Raw genomic sequence first — 18704 nt, 5'->3', positions numbered from 1 at the left:
CCTCCGGCCCTAAAAATTACTCCGAAGGATGGTACGATAGTAACTGATTTATTAGCTCACAGAAATCAGGCAAAGAAAAGGATTTCTCCATCTACATCAGTGTTTTTCTCTTGAATATTCTTCATTGTTCAGAGCTAGCTCTAGGACTTTCTATTCTAAAAGACTTCTAAAATAGTCAAACGGCATTTTTTTTTCCAGTTTTCTCTTTTTCTTGAGTATACTATACAGTCAAACACAGAACAATTAGTAATATTTTACTAGAGAAAAGCAATTTGCAAATTCACAAGTTTTTGTGCAGTCAGGAACAAGAATGCATTAATTGAAGCTAGATTCAAAGCTTTATTATTTATTGTTGGCTTAAAAAATCCAATTAGAAATACTAGAAGCTGTGAAATTCTTGTAGAATTGATGAAATGTAAATATTTATTAGTATCAATTTATGATTTTGTATTAAAGTGAAAATAGATTATTTTTAAGAGAATAACATTATTATAGTTTATAAGAACTTAAAGAGTGTGATCTTTCTTGTTTTCTATACAAGCTCCAGTTTTATATTCAAGGAGTGCAAAGCTAGCTTTAAAAATTATCTTATTTTTATTTATCTACTGTGGAAATGTGTGCTTTGTCCATACTACATAACTAAGCCCCCCAGAGGATACGCACTTTAGAGATTTCTGCTTGTAACACCCTTCTAAGTAGCCTAAAGTGCCAGATACTCTCTTAGTAGAAAAATAACCTATTAATTGCTGATTTCTTGACCCAGGCGGCCTCGAGTGTCCTCCACAGAAATGAACAAGAAAATGGTTGGCCGAAAACTGATCAGACTGTCTCAGCTCAAGGAAAAGATGGCAAGTGAGAAGCTGGAAGAAATAGACTGGGTGACATTTGGGGTTATATTGAAGAAAATCACTCCACAGAGTTCTAACAGCGTAAGCCGTTTTATCGATTTCTTAGCTGCTCTATCACAGTCTGACAGTGGGGCCCGTGTTCTTGATTAGTTACCTAGACCCCATCATTATTTCATTTTGAAGTAACTGCTAGTAAGTTCCCAAGTTGCCACACCATCATAGGATTGGTATCCGAGAAGGGTATGTATACAGAATGCCCTACTTAGAGAAGATCTGGTTATACAGGCTTTTTGGGCTTTTCATTGTCCAAATCATTCTTACTGAGTTTCACCACACATGAAGCAGTGCGGCAGATCCCATAGAGGAGTAAGAGCCCCTTCAGGAAGCAATAATTAGTAGAGATTTGTGTGCAGATCAAACTCCACCTGAAGTAAGAAAATAAGATTGCCCCTATGACACTATAATCCCTTGAGTGGAGGAGAGGAGCGGGTAATCAAAGAGCCCGAGTTCACAGATCCTTCAAGAGCCTTCCTAGATGTAAGATGTCAATTGTAGAAGTTCTGAAATTGCTGGCCTGTTCCAGCACAGTATGGTATATTTAATTTAATGGATATTACAAAAGATCTAACTAGTTTTAAAATCAGAGTTGATTGAAGCATAATGGGAAAATTATATTGTGGTGTGGCAAGTCAGAAAACTTGGGTTCTAAGCCTTGTTCTCCCTTTTAACTAGTTATGTGGTCTTAGGTTGACCCTGAATCTTGCTTTAAGGGCCTCCATTTCCTTATCTATAAAATGAAGGAACTGGCTTTTGATTATATCAAAAGTCTCTCCCAGCTCTAAGCTACTACCATTAATCATGCTCAGTACTCATTTCATTCTCTAATTTAGATCTTGACCAACCTTAGATTTTTTATGAGTCCTGACACCGGAAGTTGAATTCTAGATTCTGAGTCCTGCTCCAGCCTTGTTGCTGTCCAGGTGAACGTGAACAAGTCTGGTTTTCACTCAATTAAGTTACAAATTACATCACAAGTGGTGATAGTGACATTGAAATAATAGGTGTGAAATTTATCTGAACTCTTCCAAGAAAGGCATTGTGCAAATCCTTGGAAGAAGAATTATAACACTGAGTCCAGGCAACAGCTTACCACCACCTAGAACTGTACCAACTGTGGGATGCCTCTGTGAAATAGCTTGGTTCAATAGTACTCAAATTATTTTGTTTAAAAAAAAGACTGTGGAAGTGGAGCTTGTCCGTATTATAAGTGATCAGCATTTTGAGTTGCATTCTTCAGATGTTTAATAATACTCCCAAAATTTTATAGTTAAACATAACCTGTTTTCTTTAAATGATGCTTTTGTTTTTCCTTCTAAGCTAAGCAAAGATTTAGAAACAGAGCTGAATCCTCCTTATTAATATTAATAATTAATCAGTGATAAATAATAGATTTACTAAATTTATATTAGTAAGTTATTAGATGGTAGTGCCACAGCTTCCTCTTGTCCTTTTAACATGAGTGTGTGCATATGTGTGTGACTAGGAAGGCGGTGCTGTCCCACTGACTGTTTAGAGCTGTGAATGAGAGACTCTAGTGACAAGTCAGCTAATGGCTTGCCTAACTTCACCCTTGTCCTTCATCTTTAAAATGAGAAGGGTATACTAGAGAAGGGATTAATTTGTAATTAACAAATATTCTGATGATTGTATTATCAGGGTGGATTTTGCTTGTATATTTTTTCACAGTGGAACGCTTGGACCATAAATGGAGACAATGTAACCCATTGTTCAAAATTTATTAAAAATAAGTATTTGTTCCAGGGGAAAACATTTAGCATCTGGCGACTGAATGATCTTCGTGACCTGACTCGGTACGTGTCGTTGTTCTTGTTTGGAGAAGTTCACAAAGAACTCTGGAAGACTGAGCAGGGTACTGTCGTAGGGCTGCTCAACGCTAACCCCATGAAGCCCAAGGATGGTTCGGAGGAGGTAAGAATCTGTTTCCATGATTTTTTTTTTTTTTGGTCTTTACAACTTAGCCGAGTTCTATCAAAAAGATTTGTATTGGTTTACCTCCAGGTGATAAGTCGTGCTTTTATGTCTGTTTTTTTGTTTATTCCTCACCCACCAATATTCTGAATTTTATCAGCTTCTTTCGTTATATGTTTTCAAATTAGTTCCAAGGTTCCTGGAGTTATTTGAACTCTTAAACTCAGGTCTCCTTAGATCTCTTTCATAAATTTCCGTGGTGGCATCCATAAAGCAAGGTTTTATAGCTGAGGGAACTTTGCTCTATTAGTTAGTACAGCCATAGCTGCAACTTGGGAATTTCCATTTTCAAAGTGAATTTTCATCTTCTCAAGCAGCATTAGAGTTTGGGTACTACCCTGTGAATCTCTTGCAAATTGCAAACCTGGATACGCTATGTATAGCAACAGACAATTTCTCCACCTGACCCATCAAAAAAACTTCTCTCTAATGTAGATAATTATCATCAGGAGGAGTGAGAGACAAAGTTATTGCATTCCTTGCTTTCACCAGAGAATGGCAACAAATCTTCATTTATTACAAATGTGTCTGGCTACAAGTAACAGAAAAACTTCACTGCTGTTTCTTTTTTAACAGTAAATGGTGGGGATTTGTTTTTCTTGGATAATAAATTATCCAGATATGGGCAGTATAGTAATGTCAGGGCTAGGGTCTATGAGTTGCTCAGCCTTTTCCTCTTGGTCATAGGACAGCTTTGAAGCTCTAGCCATCACATCTGCATTCAGAGCAGGAAGTAAGCCAGCCTCCTCTATCTACTTTTATCAGGAAAGCAAAAGCTTTCCCAGCTACCTGATCTACCGATTCCTGCTTCTGTCTCATCGGCCATGACCACCACAGTACATGACCATCACTACAGGAATACTGGGAAAACTGGGAACAGGGTCCCGCACCGGAGGCTGAGCATTTGCCAGCCCAAATAAAATCAAGATTCTGCCAACAAAGCTGTAGGAGAGAGTGGATATTGGGTAGAGAACTAAATGTGTCTTCTCCACTTCCCATTTCTAAAACTGTCATACAGCATTGGTTTTACATTTCTATAGCCTGATAGAGCGTTCTTAACTCACACCAAACCTTCTTTTATCCATTCTTGCTGATACAAGGCTACGCCTTTGTCTGCTTTTAACTCCTGCCCCACCTCTTTTCTACAGGTATGCTTATCTATTGATCATCCTCAAAAGGTGTTAATCATGGGTGAAGCTCTTGACCTGGGAACCTGTAAAGCAAAGAAGAAGAATGGAGAACCATGTACACAGACTGTTAATTTGGTTAGTTTCAGCCTTGTTAGGGTGGTTTCTGCTAAAGAAGGGAGCTATTAAGAATAAATTGTAGGTACTTTAGCTGTAATGACCAACTTGGAACTGAGTTTCCTACATATTGGGAAGAGTCATAGCATAACATTTTCGAGGTTCATCCTAGAAGCTGATTTTATTTCTGTTGTAGAAAGAGGGCAAAAGCAGCCAACAATGTCATTTTTTTCTTTCACTGGACTAGAGCTTTACAAGGAATTCAAGGGAAGAACTTCTTCCTCTTAGTCACTGCATAGCTGCACTATGGGAACAATCTTGGGGGTCAGCAGGGAGGGCTCTGCACACAGAATAGTGCTCTCTGTAGGTCGGGGAAAGAAACTGTGTCTGTTTGTGTTGTTCCCCAGCCTGTTGCCCTAATCCTGATGCAGCCCCTCTTCGTTTTTGCAGAACGACTGTGAATACTGTCAGTATCACATCCAGGCCCAGTACAAGAAGCTCAGTGCCAAGCGAGCTGACCTGCAGTCCACTTTCTCCGGAGGACGAATTCCAAAAAAGTTTGCCCGCAAAGGCATCAGCCTAAAAGAACGGCTGTGTCAGGATGGTTTTTACTACGGAGGGGTTTCTTCGGCATCGTACGCAGCCTCAATGTAAGACATTCTTGGGACTTCTTTGGGATAAGGATCTTCCTTGTCATCTTATAAAAATAAACTCAGTGGTTGTATGTTTCTGTAACGGTCCTGGAAGACCTTGTGCATAACTCACTGCCTGGAGCAAGGTAGATGAGGGCGTCTTTTATTCTCAGAGAGGAAAACACAAGGAGCGGGAAGAAATTGAGTTGTTTCATGATGGTCTATAGAGCCCACACTTCCTCTTTGGCTTCTGACATGAATAGTGCAACTCTCTCAGGGCTGATTGGCCCTTAAAAGAGTGTTAATCACAGCGTTGACATCCTTTAAATCATTTCCCTCGCGACTATTAGAGTGAGGTTGCAGACCTCGTGGAACCCACATTTAATTCAGTGAAGGGATATGCAGTGAAGCTGCACAGGAGCGGATGCTGCTGAGGCAGGCATTCAAGGCCTCTCTTCCGGGGATCCCGGCCTCTTCATAGAGTCCCTGAACTAGGTGATCGATGGCCTTGTCACCATATTGTGGAAAGCACATCTGAGGATATGACAGGTGGGGATCTGGCACAAGGGAGCTGCAGTTTGTCCAAGAACAACACATAGGTTTTGTTCCCAATCCAGCAGAAATTTGGCAAGAAGACTCATACTTCCTGCCCATTTTGTAATGTCAAGCACATTTTTAATATTTAAAATAATTTCTATATTTTTCCAAACTGCAGAAAGCAATACACATATGTTGTAAGGAGTACATATATGTATAATTCAGCCAAAAGGAAACAATAAAAACTGTCTATAATTCTACCACCTGGATTACTGTTAGTTCCTTGGTATGTAATATATACTTCTTGGTGGTGTTTTTCTCCCCATATTTATATATTTTTTTTTTTTAAGATTTTTTTTAATTTTTTTCCTTTTTCTCCCCAAAGCCCCCCGGTACATAGTTGTATATTCTTGGTTGTGGGTCCTAGTTGCGGCATGTGGGACGCTGCCTCAGCGTGGTTTGATGAGCAGTGCCATGTCCGCACCCAGGATTCGAACCAACAAAACACTGGGCCGCCTGCAGCGGAGCGTGCGAACTTAACCACTCGGCCACGGGGCCAGCCCCCCATATTTATATTTTTAATAATATAAAGTGAGATTATACTGTGCCCAGACTTTGCAACCTCCTTTTTTTCCACATAAAATAATGACTGTTTTTCTTGTGGATTATTCACTTATGGCATTATTTTTAGTGGCTGCATAGTATTCTTTTGCATGGCTCTGATAATTTGTTTAAACAATTCCTTATGGTTAAACACTAAGGCTATTTCCGACTTTTAATAGTGCAGACAAGGCTTATGTTAATATCCTAAATTTTTGCATAGTTCTTGATTATTTTAAGATAATTCCTACCTGATCAAAGTTATGGCTCATTTTTTATTTCTTTTGCCAAATTGCCCTTTGAGAAAGGCCTTCAAGCAAATGTGTAGGTTGCCTCTTGTTTTACATCTGTGACATAATGCATACACGGGGCCATGGTATTAAGAAAGTGTACTTAATACTGTGCTTTGAGAAATTTTGACAGTTTGTAATAAGTGAATATGTCTGCAGCTTCTTTACCTCGTGAGAGCATTGAAGTTCAGTGATTTTCTTTTTGGGGGGCAATCTTTTCATTTCAGTGCAGCAGCTGTTGCTCCTAAAAAGAAGATTCAAACCACTTTAACTAATCTGGTCGTTAAAGGCACAGACTTGATCATCCAGGAAACTCAGCAAAAACTCGGTAATTTTCTTGCTCAATACTACATTTCTTTCTCCAGCTTAAATGTGTAGTCTAGGATTGAAAATGGTCAGTTCCATTCTAAGTTATAGGTGTCCACTTGTCACCTATGCTCAATGAGTGATATGGTCTAAGCTGAAGGAATTAAGCTCATTTGGGAGCATCTTAAGAAAAGTCAGCATATGAATCTTAGCTTTCTTAGCTTGGTATGCTTTTGAAATTTGTCGTACCTGGGTCTAACTCTTAGTGTCCAGCATTAGAATCAGTAGCGTCAGGGTCCTCGTCAGAGAATGCCAGCTCCACCCTGTACTTGGGGCTTTGTTCATAACAGTGATTAAGGTCTAGCATGGCCCCTTGCCCATGGTGCATATTCCAGAAATAGTGTACCCCACAGATAGCAGCATTCTAATCATTACTTGAAATAAGATAAATTTGTCATGCCCTTATAGTCCTACTAGTCTGATGTTAGAGGTTAAGGGTTTTTTTCCTCTTGATAGTTCATCTGCTTCATTTGCAAGTAACTAAGTTATGAACCAGAGTTTAAAAAGTGATGTCACTTGACATCAAGTGGTCTGAATTTTGAATCTTCTAAAGCTGATGCCTGTGTATTCCAGGAATACCCCAGAAGAGCTTGTCTTGCTCTGAGGAATTCAGGGAACTGATGAAATTGCCAACGTTTGGAGCCAGAAACTTGAAACAACATTTAGCCAAAGCCAAGTCATCAGGTAGAGTCAGCCCGCCCCTGCTCTAGCGTCCACACCTGAGTTCTCGTGGCCTCTGGGAACCCCTCCAGTCTGTGGCTTGTGTTTCAGGGATCATGGGGAGCCCAAAACCTGCTTTCCGGTCTATCTCGGCGTCAGCCCTCTTGAAGCAACAGAAGCAGTGTATGTTGGAGATGAGGAAAAAGAAATCAGAAGAAATACAGAAACGGTGAGAGTAACGGGTTTGCTCTTCCTCGTTTGGATCATCATCTCAGGAATCCTCAGAATGTCTGAAGAGATTTCAAAATTGCAACTTTAGATTCTGGGTGGTTGCCTACCTTTTTAACTTTGGAAGTTTTGAAAGAATTTTAACATCATCTAAATAGCATTTTAAAGTTATATACTTCTGATGTTTGCTAGTGAATCCTGAGACCAGTGGTACAGGCTGCAGTAATTAATATCACCGTGGAAAAGAGAAGAGAGGAAAATTGGAAGAGGGTTTTGTGAAAGGGGAAAGCACGTGTTGACCTGTTTGACTCCCATTTTTCAGTTTTCCCACAATTAGGTTTTTAATTACAGACAGAGCCAATGAGTAGATACTGGAATTATTCAGGTAAATGATAAAAGTGAGACATTGCAATGGAGAGTCATTTTGAGGTAAAAACAAGTGGAAATGGATGTGGAAGGTAGATGAATCAAAGATTCCTGAACTCAAGTTGTCTGAATAATAATAGGAGCTACTGTTTATGGGCGGTTAACATGTACTGAGCATCAAGCTGTACACTGCATAAGTACAGTGTCTCGTTCGGTCCTTACAGTAATCTGGAAGGTACTGTTATCCTTGTTTTATGAATAAAGTCACTGAAGGTCAGAGAACTAGAGGTGAGGGAGCCCAGTTTTGAACTCGTACCTGTTCTGTTCCAATGTGGAACCATGATGCTCTCCCACATCTGGGCTGCTGCTGAAAGGTGGATGGTTCCGTGAAAAGGAGAGTCAATTATAAGTCAAGAGGAAATGCTTTGGAAAAATAAGAGACTGGGTTTGGCCTCAGGCAGGTTAGTTTGAGGTGCTGATGGGATATCTGTGTAGGTATTCATCACGTGCCTGCAGGTGACATAAACGTATACAGTGATGTGTTGCTTAACAACGGGGACATGTTCTGAGAAATGCGTCATTAGGGGATTTCGTTGTGCGAACATCGTAGAGTGTACCTACACAAACCTGGATGGTATAGCTACTACACACCTAGGCACTATGGTGTTAATCTCGCGGGACCACTGTTGTATATGGATCTGTTGTTGACTGAAACGTCACTATGTGGTGCATGACTGTATATATACACGCAGACATACACACACATAAAAATATGTATGGAGTTGTCGACCTTGTGGGAAATAGAGAGCACCTGTCAGTTTACAGGCCTTACAATTTGAAGTTTTTCAGAATTTTGCTGACCAAACAAAACATATCTTTGGGCAGGATCTGATAGGCAATTTGCACACTCAGCCTAGAGCTTGCAAGAGTGGATATGTGGTAGTGTAAAGAATACTGGCCTAGGGTTACCCATACTAGTCCTGAGCCTGATATGTATGAGCACTGGGGTCTTGAGCCTTGACTTCGTCTATAATGTGAGGTTTGGACTAGATGATTTCTGAGGTGTGTTGTTTTTAAATAGCCCTTATAACTGTATATAAAATAATCACGGTGTGAATGCTATCGCCTTTCTGTTAAGGACTTCCAAACGTAACACATGTTATCTCTTCCCGGTAGGGTAAACTAAAATACAGAGATTTGGTGAGCTCCTAAGGGTCCAGAGCCAACCAGAGGGCTAGGAACACAGTCCATATCTCAAGCCCAGGGCTGTGTTCTATAGACGGTACCCACTGGAAAGCCAACTGATAAAAATAGTAAGCAGCTCTAACTTGGTAAAGCAATTAGAGCTTTTTCATTGAAAAACCAGTTAACTGAAGAGGAAGTGAAGCTAATGTTGTTCTTTATTATGTGCTAATTTGAATTATTAACCAAGGAGGGGAAATTATTTCATTAACAACTACTTACAAGCTGGTGGCCTGCCCACAGTCTCACAGTCTTTTCATTTGGTGCTTACACATTTTGTAACTGCATATTTCTTTAAAGATTTCTCCAGAACTCAAGGGAGATTGAGAGCCCAGCTGTGCCATCCTCTTCTCGACAGCCTCCTTCTCAGTCCCTACGAACGGGGGCTGAGTTCCCCAGGCTGGAAGGAACCCCTGCCACACAGATGCCCAAGCTTGGGCGGGGCATCCTGGAAGGAGATGATGTTCTCTTTTTTGATGAGTCACCACCACCAAGACCAAAACTGAGTGCTGTAGCAGAAGCCAAAAAGGTAACTGGCATCTGTTTTCTGCAACATTTGAATTTGCATTCTCCAAGACGTAGCTGGAATTTCAAGCTATATACCTATGAGCAGGAAAGACTGACACCTAATAGCTGTTTATTGATCGTCGTAGTTAGAATCAAAGGAATTTCAAATGATAAAACGGTGTCACCATAATTCCCTTAATTTAACCTGGGAAAGTTAGCCATTATCTCAATGCTGTTTCTTGGCAGGCCTAGAAGAAGGTATTGTTTTACAGCTGGAGACACTGACATTAGAGAAAAAGGTTCTTGGAATTGTTGAGGCAAGACTGTAAAATAGTGGTTTAAAGAATCCTTCTTCAAAAGAAATCTTGCACAGAAGCCCAGTGTTTAGACGGAGAAAAGCCGAGTTGCTCTGATTGAAGTGGGAGTTGGGGGCCCTCAGAACCCCACCTGCTCAGAACGTTCCACTTCTCCCCTTGCTGAGTCACTGGAGCCAACTTGAGCCTCTCTGTTCTTTGTTCTAGTTAATAGCTTTAACCACATGAAGAGCTAGCTACAATCCAAGGCCGTACCTACAGTAATAATAATAACAGCAACTGAACATATTTATTACTACTCTGTACCTATGATACATGCATACATGCTATTTATTATCTACAGGTACGTGCTTTGCGTGTGTTACCTCATTTCATCCATACACCTACAACCCTAAAATATAAGTAACTGCTATCATCCCCATTTTATAAATGTAGAAACTGATGCTGGAAAATTTAACTAAGATTACCGACTAGTAAGTAGCAGAGCTGGAATTCTAGCCTAACTCTGTCTGATTCTAAAACAAACTTCCAAATTGTTTGCGTGGTTCCTCTATGGGTCTGGAAGCCTGCAGACTAGGTGATGTTAAATTAACTGTCAAGATTTAGATAAGCTTAGACTTTATTTATTACCTTATGGACCTGTCTCCCATGCTTTTCAATTTTAATAGTTGTGTTAATAACAGTCAGTAGAATGAAGGTATATTTTGCCACTTTATATTTGAGAACAGCCAGAATTCACTGGTAGTAACTGGAAAGGTGTGCGGGCCTGTAGATGCCCAGCTCATCTTTTAGATTTTTATCTGCCTCTCTTTTCTTTCTTTCTAGTTAGCTGCTATAACCAAATTAAGGGCAAAAGGCCAGATTCTTACAAAAAGAGACCCAAACGGCATTAAAAAGAAGCAAAAGGACCCCCAGGATCTCCTGGAAGTGAAGGAACGTGTAGAAAATAACAACACATCTTCTCCTCAAGGTACTGCAAATGTCAGTTAGCAATGAGAAAGAGAAACTGCTTATAAAGAAAATGTTCTAGACCATAACCAGCATCCTTGACAGCAAAATTCATTCTTTTACCTCAGTTTACGTCTCTGCAGAACGCCTAAATAGAATTTCCACAACTGGAACTAATTGTTGTTTATAATCACATTAAATTGAAATGAAATTATGCACAATTTGAAAACTCAAGAAAAGAGTTGTTCATTGGAACTTTGTACATATATTAGTATAAAGATTTACTTTGCAGGAAGTAGAATTCCTTTGTTTTGAGTTGCCCTATTTGTATTTTTAAAACTCTGAAGTTGGTAATGTCATTTTAACCTCAGTTTGTAAATAGCAATTTTGTTGTTATTGTTATCTATTATCATAATCAGCTCCTATTTTAAGGTGAAAAAGATTCTAATCTAGTGGTCAAATTCCATCCCCCCCGCCCCCACCGCCATATTCTAGTTTCTACTTCTCAGCTCCTTTCTTAAGAGCCTTCCTTTGCTGGTACCAAGTTGGGTAAATGAAGTTTGAAGGGCCTGCTAGGCAGAGGCAGGGAGGATGGGGAGGCTGAGTCCATGGCTGGCTTTCTGGAATTCCCCTAACAGCTCATGTTATTTTCTTTCTGCTCTAGCTGAGGATGAACTGGAACCTGCCCGGAAGAAAAGGAGAGAACAACTTTCCTATCTAGAATCTGAGGAATTTCAGAAAATTCTAAAAGCAAAATCAAGGCACACAGGGATCCTAAAAGAGGTAGAAGCCCAAAAAATCAAACATGACAGAGGTGTCCTTCAGACTTGAGGCACTTTGTCGTGGGACTAAGAATCTGCTGCTTTTACCTAAACCAGGATGTAGCTATGGGTCACTTAGTTTGAGTTTGCTTTGAAGAATAGGAATACTTCTAATAGATTTTAATTTCACCTTGGTCCTTGCATTGAAGAGCATCACTTAACATTATTTAAATAGACCTCACTGTTATAAAAATGTTTACCAGTACTTATGGGTGTGAAATTATGTGTAAATGGTTCACCACTAGCTACTATTTTCTGCCTTGAAGTAGGGGAAGGAATTTTCCGTTCACATATTTTGATACTGGCATTTCAAATGCACTAAATCAACCCTACTCTCCCAGTGCCCCTTTTTAATAACGTATTTCATATTGCTCCCTTATTATCCTGAAATAAAATTTGTGGATAATGTAAATTATTTAACTAGTGATTTCAAAAATATCAATATTATATCCTAGCTGTAATGTAAAGAAGAAAGAAGCAAGATACTTATGTTAAAAATATGTATTTCTTTATGTAAATATGTGGGCCAACTACCCGGGAAGAAATGATGAAGTAGTCAGAGCTTGGCTTTCTAGGTGTCAGTGAGACAACTAGAAAGGAAGGCCCATTAGGTGTGTTTTCTTGGTAAGTTAAATACCGTGGGGCTATTTCTTTGACGATGTCATTTTTTTTTAAACAGTGAATAATCCTGGGAAACTTTTGAAGACACTAAAGTACAGTTGTCCTTCCATATACACAGGAGTTGCCTAGTTGGACTCTTGGAATAGTCTATGACATTAAAACCGTGCACAAGTATTGTGTATATTATATATAAAGCTGATAAATTCGAGGGTTATAATCAGGGTTTTCATCCATGTGGATGTCCCGTAGAACATTCAGAAGAATCCTTTGTTGTAGGGGACTGTTCCGTGTCTTGCAGAAGACGTGGCATCCGTGGTCCCTGCCGGTAGCAGGGGTAGCAGTCATTGGGATAACAAAAAAAAGTGCTCCTACATATTTTCAAAATGTTCCCTAGGGACAGTATCGTCCCGTTTTAGTGCTGCTACTCAATGATCTGCCCTTCTTTTGATTAAAAAATCCCTAACAAATATAGTTATATATTGTATCTTTCTACTAGAAAGTCAGGAGAAATGCTCAAGCTGACCCTGAAAGGCTGTAGAACTGTGCTCCTTCCCTCTTGTGGCCCTTGAAGGCCTTGGGTCCTTGTGCCTTGTGTAGCTGCACTAACTGCAGAGCTGTGACCACATTTTGCTGCAGATATCTCCGCCCTCATGCCTACTTCCTGTTGTTCCAAACCACCAGGGATTGCTCGTACCAAGTGCTTGGTCTGGAGAAGAGTATTGGATAGACCAGGTTGTTGTCTCTGTGGGGGCGGTGAATACCTTCCATAGCTTGAGTCTGTATTGGAACAGTAGAAATAATTCCCTTCTGCTGCATACTTGACATGATGACACTGTTAATAATGTTAGTATTTTAAGGCTATATTTAGTGTTTTAAAAATCACCAAAAAGGTACATCATCTTTTTTTGCAAATGAAGAGCTTGTGTCTACTTATGATCATCTTTTGGAGTGCAGTTCACTGAACTATTATCAAGTCCTTATAACAGCTTGTCTTATCAGTTCTATTTTGATTCTTATTAAACTGCTGCCAGAATATGTATTGGATTTGGTACAAGGTCTCCTGTATGCCTTGTCATTTAGGCCGAGGCTGAGCTGCAGGAACGCTATTTTGAGCCACTGGTGAAAAAAGAACAAATGGAAGAAAAGATGAGAAACATCAGAGAAGTGAAATGTCGAGTAGTGACATGCAAGACGGTGAGTGCAGAAGATGGCTCTAACTGTGGGCCTTGTTTTGTGCTGTTGTCACTCAGGAGGATCTGAAAAATCTGTGAGATGTGGGGGCCATGTCTTGTGATTGGAGTCCTGCATGGGTCATTTAATTAGGCTGGAAAACAAACTGTCTGTGGTAGACCAGGACCTGGCTTCCTGCTGACCTGGCACCAAGCTCTGATGGCCGAGCGTTTGTAGTGAGATTCTCCTCTCACTGGACCACAGCTCCCAGTTCTGTGGATGAGCCTCTCACACCTCTTTCCTTTACCCATGGACCCAAGTTATTCTTATCTCTCCCTCTCAAGTTTCCAGCACATCCTCAGTCCATAGTTCATAGACCCTGGACATCATGTTATGATCCATCACTATTGTCCCTTTCTCCTCAGGGCTTAATCTACTAAGTTGAATCTCCAGGCAGAGTGTGAATGGTATTATTGTCTCTGTTTGCAGAAGTTTTACCCTAAAGCTGTTAGAAAATTCTAAATCCTCTATTCCTCCACATTACTGAAAAATGGCAAAAAAAAGTTCTTGCAAGATACTATCCCTTCCGTTACCGCTCATTTTAAGTCTACCTACGTGGCTAATCGGCCCATAAACATGTGTAAGAGGAGGAAGAGGCTTAGTGTTTTCCAATTTTCTCCATCTTTGTTCCTTTTAAAACCTTATATTCTCCTTTACATTTAGGGAGCAGCCCTGAACCAGCTGCTGCCAAAAGGTAGGGCTTCCTTGAGAAAGTTCAGACCTTGGAGGGTAAATCAAGATTTTACCTCAGATGATAGCTTTTGCTCTGACAAAGTGGCAGCCCTGAGGATGTTGCTGATGTATAGGTTTCCTGTTGCTGCTGTAACAAATGATGACCATTTTAGTGCTTAAAACAACGCAAATTTATTGTCCTACAGTTCTGTAGGTCACAGGTCTCTGTGGGTCTCCCGTGGCCCTAATCCAGCTGTGGCAGGGCTGCGTTCCTTTCCGCAGCCTCTAGGGGAGAATCTGTTTCCTTGCCTTTCCCGGCTTCTAGAGCTCTTGTATTCCTTGGCTTGTGGCCCCTTCCTTCATCTTCAAAGCCAGCAATGGCAGGTTGAACCCTCTCGTCGAGTCACCCCGACCTCCTCCTCTGTGTCTCACTTCCACTTTTGAGGACCCTTGTGATTCCATTGGGCCCACCTGGACAATCCAGGATACTCTCCCAACCTTAAGACCAACTAATTACTAACCTTAATTCCCCTTCGCATGTAACCTAACAGACTCACAGGTTCCAAGTATTAGGGGGTGTCCCTCTTGGGGGGGATTATTTTTTGCCTACCACGGCTGGCATACCACTCTGTTCTGTCCCCTTTGAGGTTGCCAGAACCGAGAGTTATCTAGACTCAATGTAATTATGAGAAATTGCATTGCACTGTCCTGGCAACTATTTTGACCTTCACCCACCATTTCTTGTTCTCTTTGGTCCTTTTGAGGATCAAAATTAAAAGCGAATTGCTTAATACATTGGTTTTGCTGCTTATGAAATAGGAGTGGTAATAAACTTACATCCTTTTCAGAGGCCATATAAGAGAAAATGAAAGAGCTGCTGATCAGCCTTCCTAATTAGGCCCCACACCTCAGTGTCCTATAATCAAGGGGCGACAACAAATATAGGACAGATCAACCAAAGCCTTTTAAAGGTTTCTGATACTTTTCTGCCTCTGCTGCTGCTATTCTCTTGATGTCGTGGAAGGTTCTTGTGTACATCACACCTGGCCGGTAATTGGGGCAAACATGAGATAAAGTGGTATCAGTAGGAGGGAAAGTCAAGAAATTGCCACAGCTGGAAGATGTGGTAGTGACTCCACCAGCACGTCCTGGGTGGTGACAAGAGAGCAGAGTGCCCTCGTAGCAGCTAGCCAGCTTCTCCTTCAAAGCTCTTGACCGGATGTTGCCCTTCTGTCGGTTTTATGCAGTGTGCCTACACCCACTTCAAACCTTTGGAGACCTGCATCAGTGAACAGCACGACTACCACTGGCATGACGGCGTCAAGAGGTTTTTCAAGTGTCCCTGTGGAAACAGAAGCATCTCCCTTGACAGACTCCCCCAAAAGCACTGCAGGTATGAGAATTGCCTAGGTAGGGTCTTTTGTCCCATCTAGGGTCCTTCACCCCTTTTTCCAATTCCTGCATGATGCTGTTCCACTGGAACATTGAACAGTCCTTGGTGAGGGTCAGGCCTTATTTCTGTGACTTCTTACAGCTCCTGGATATCCCTGAAAGCTGCTGGAGGGAGGGACCTTGCCTTTTTCACTGCTGTATCCTCAGTACTTAGTATAGTGCCCGACCCATAGTAGGTCCTCAAAAATGTTTGTTGAATAAATAACTGAAGTATGGGTAGGGTGAGATGGTGAATATATGTGTGTTGGGGGATAGGAGATGGGATTTTTTTTCTCTGCCCTAAGGAATTATCCATTTAAGATACTTTTAATATACGAATATCTGTGTTTTAAGGGTATTTTGCTTGTTTTTGTTTTTGCTTTTTGGGGGGATTTCAGATCCAGAGGCAGAGCTGCTGTGCTGGACCACTCAAGGGGCATCATTCACATAGAAGTCCATGTACATGACACCCTGTGGAGTTTGTAGTACATGGTCCCTGGTCCATTCAGGCCCTCCTCATCCTGTTTATGTATTCCTTTCATCCCCTTCCTCACTGCCATCGTGTCCTTTAACCCTAGAATCAACTATTCTAATATGATTAATGGCGTCCTCTTGTTGGTTTTCTTGTAAAATGCATACTGTTTTATAGGCAGGCATTTTTATTTTATATAATTGGTTACCAAGTTATGTCTCCTTTTCTTTCTTTTTGCTTGGTTCTGTTTCTAGGATGCATCTATTTGCTATGTGCATCTAGTCTGTTATTTCTACGTAATAATAGTCCTCCATGCTCAGCACCCATCACGCCATCTCTGGATGCCCAGCTCACTTCTGGCACCCTCCACTCTCCCCTACGTGTCCTTTTGGAGTCTGGTGTAAGAGTTTCTTGGGCATATACCCAGGAGTTGAACCAACTAAGTGGTGCCAGGTCGCTCTCCAGGATGCCTGTACCACCTGCACTCCCTTTGGGCAAACACGAGGATCTCTATCTTTCCTGACATTTTTCCCAAAGAGATAGCCTATCTTTTTTTGTATTTTTATTTGTCTGGTTTTTGATATTTTGACTATCTTTTCATATGCTTTGTAGCTTTTTGAATTTCCTCCTCTGTAATGATCTATTATCTCTTACTTAATTTTCCTATGGGGGTTTCTTTTCTCTTGTTTATTTGCAGATGTTCCTTGTGTATTGAAGATCTTAGTCCCCTTTAGTTTTAATCATTGCAAATATATTTTTACCAACTGTTGATATTTATTTAATTTAAATCGTTAGGGAAGTTTACATAATATTATAAACCAATGTGACCTCAATAAAATAAAAAACGTAAGATTTTAAAAATAAGTAAATCATTAGGGGATTTTTTTTTACATTGTAATATGCTTTTACAGTGTTTTATTTAAGTTTCTTGCTCACCCCATCCCGCCTCCCAAATTACAAAGATATTCTTCTACATTTTTTTCTCTCGACGTCATACACCTTTCACATTTGTGTCTTCAGTTATTCGGGAAATCCATTTTCTACGTGGTCTAAGGTCACCTGCAAATATTTTTTTGTCCACATAGTGAGCCATTTCCCCCATTACTATATACTGGAGAGTTCCCTCTTTCCTCTCGTTGATTTGGACTACCCCAGGGACATATTAAGTTTCCATGTGTACGTGGGGTCAGTGTCTGAGCTCTCTGTCCCTTTCATTGATCTGCTTGTTCTGGAGCCAACTCTGCACTGTCTGACTTCTTGGGTGTTGTCTTAGATTTTCCCTACCCCTTTTTTCTTTTATTTTTCAATATTAACTTAGATTTTCATGTATTTATCTTCATGAATTTTAGGGTAAGTTTATTAAATTCTCAAAAAACTCCAACTGTAATTTCAATTAGGGTTGCATTTATTGAATGTCAGACCACGTGTATGAAAACTATGGGGTGGCGCTGATGTTGTCTTTCTCCCTGGAGGGTTCGCGCTCCCTTGGTCCGGCCTAACACCCTACTCTGCAGGGACTGTGAGTCAGGACTGGGTTGGAGACCTGGTAAATAAGGTGCAGTCTGATTCTGCTTACTCCCTGGCCTTTCGTGGTTTTCCGAGAGCCGATGTGTTCAGATGCTGATGTGTGGTTCCCACAACTGCCAGAGAAAAAAAATGCACCTTGCTTGTTCTTCATAGGCCTTCCACTTATGTTTTTAGCCTTTGTGTCCCATACAGGCCCGGAATTTGACAAATATCCCAAAGGGAGTATCAACCATTGTTTGAGAACCCCAGGTCTCCAGCGAGAGTTCTGCTGGTGGCCCTCTACCCGCAGTGGGCCTCCACCAGGGAAAGTGTCAGGTTCTCAGCTCCCTGCCTGGCCCAGAGTCAGTGAATGCTCCCAGGGCAAAATTGGCCACAGAAGTTAGCTCCTCTCTTAAGGGTTCTACTCTGAGGCCCCCTAGCTCTTGTCTCAACAACTCTCTAGTGCCTTCACATAAATGATTTCTGTATTTCATTCAGTTTTTCTGATTGTTCTAACAGAGCACTAGTCTAAGCACAGGAACTCTATCCCACTCAGAAGCAGAAGCTCTGATTAGGATCACATTGACTGAATAAAGTAGTTTTGCCAGAACTGATGTCTTTATATATGCAGTCATCCCTTTTTAAGATCATGGAGTGTCTTTCCATTTACTCGTATCATCTCCTATGTCTTTCATTAAGTTTTAAAATTGTCTCCACTGAGATCTTGAGTATTCTTAGCTAATTCTTAGATATGTTAGTTTTTGTTGGTACTGTGAATGGCGACTTATTTTTTATTATGTTTTGTTATTGCTTATTTCAGGTGTAGGTAAACGTTACTACTTTTTTTGTAAGTTGACCTTGCCTCTGGCAAGTTCAGTAAGGTTAACTCTTATTCCACTAATTTGTCTTTGATTTCTCTAGGTAAATGATCATCTGCAAATAATGACAATTTTATGTTTTGTTTCAACCCTTACACCCCTTATTTGTTTTTCTTTGTAGAGTTGGCCAGAACCTCCAGTACTATGTGAAATAATTGGGATGAGAATGGGCTTCCATTTCTTGATCTTTACTTTGAAGTGAATGAGTACAAATTTCTCCTTTAAGTATAAAACCTTTACCA

General features: G+C 40.6%; 1 protein-coding gene across 3 annotated transcripts in view; it reads left to right on the top strand.

Moving 5' to 3' along the window:
- MCM10 (minichromosome maintenance 10 replication initiation factor) overlaps positions 1-18704 on the top strand; it is a 36897-nt gene that overhangs the window by 11210 nt on the left and 6983 nt on the right. For all 3 annotated transcript variants that reach the window (XM_070500885.1, XM_014850194.3, XM_014850196.3), the window contains exons 7-18: positions 764-929; positions 2670-2837; positions 4046-4162; positions 4592-4791; positions 6428-6528; positions 7140-7250; positions 7338-7455; positions 9363-9591; positions 10709-10853; positions 11496-11614; positions 13354-13467; positions 15423-15568. In XM_070500885.1, coding sequence (XP_070356986.1) covers positions 764-929; positions 2670-2837; positions 4046-4162; positions 4592-4791; positions 6428-6528; positions 7140-7250; positions 7338-7455; positions 9363-9591; positions 10709-10853; positions 11496-11614; positions 13354-13467; positions 15423-15568 — 1734 coding nt within the window. The remainder of the gene's footprint in view (positions 1-763; positions 930-2669; positions 2838-4045; positions 4163-4591; positions 4792-6427; positions 6529-7139; positions 7251-7337; positions 7456-9362; positions 9592-10708; positions 10854-11495; positions 11615-13353; positions 13468-15422; positions 15569-18704) is intronic.

Source organism: Equus asinus, chromosome 29 (genome assembly GCF_041296235.1).
Source record: "Equus asinus isolate D_3611 breed Donkey chromosome 29, EquAss-T2T_v2, whole genome shotgun sequence".
Taxonomy (NCBI): Eukaryota; Metazoa; Chordata; class Mammalia; order Perissodactyla; family Equidae; genus Equus; species Equus asinus.
The sequence above is the reverse complement of the archived record's forward strand: the minus strand, read 5'-3'. Positions and strand labels throughout refer to the sequence as shown.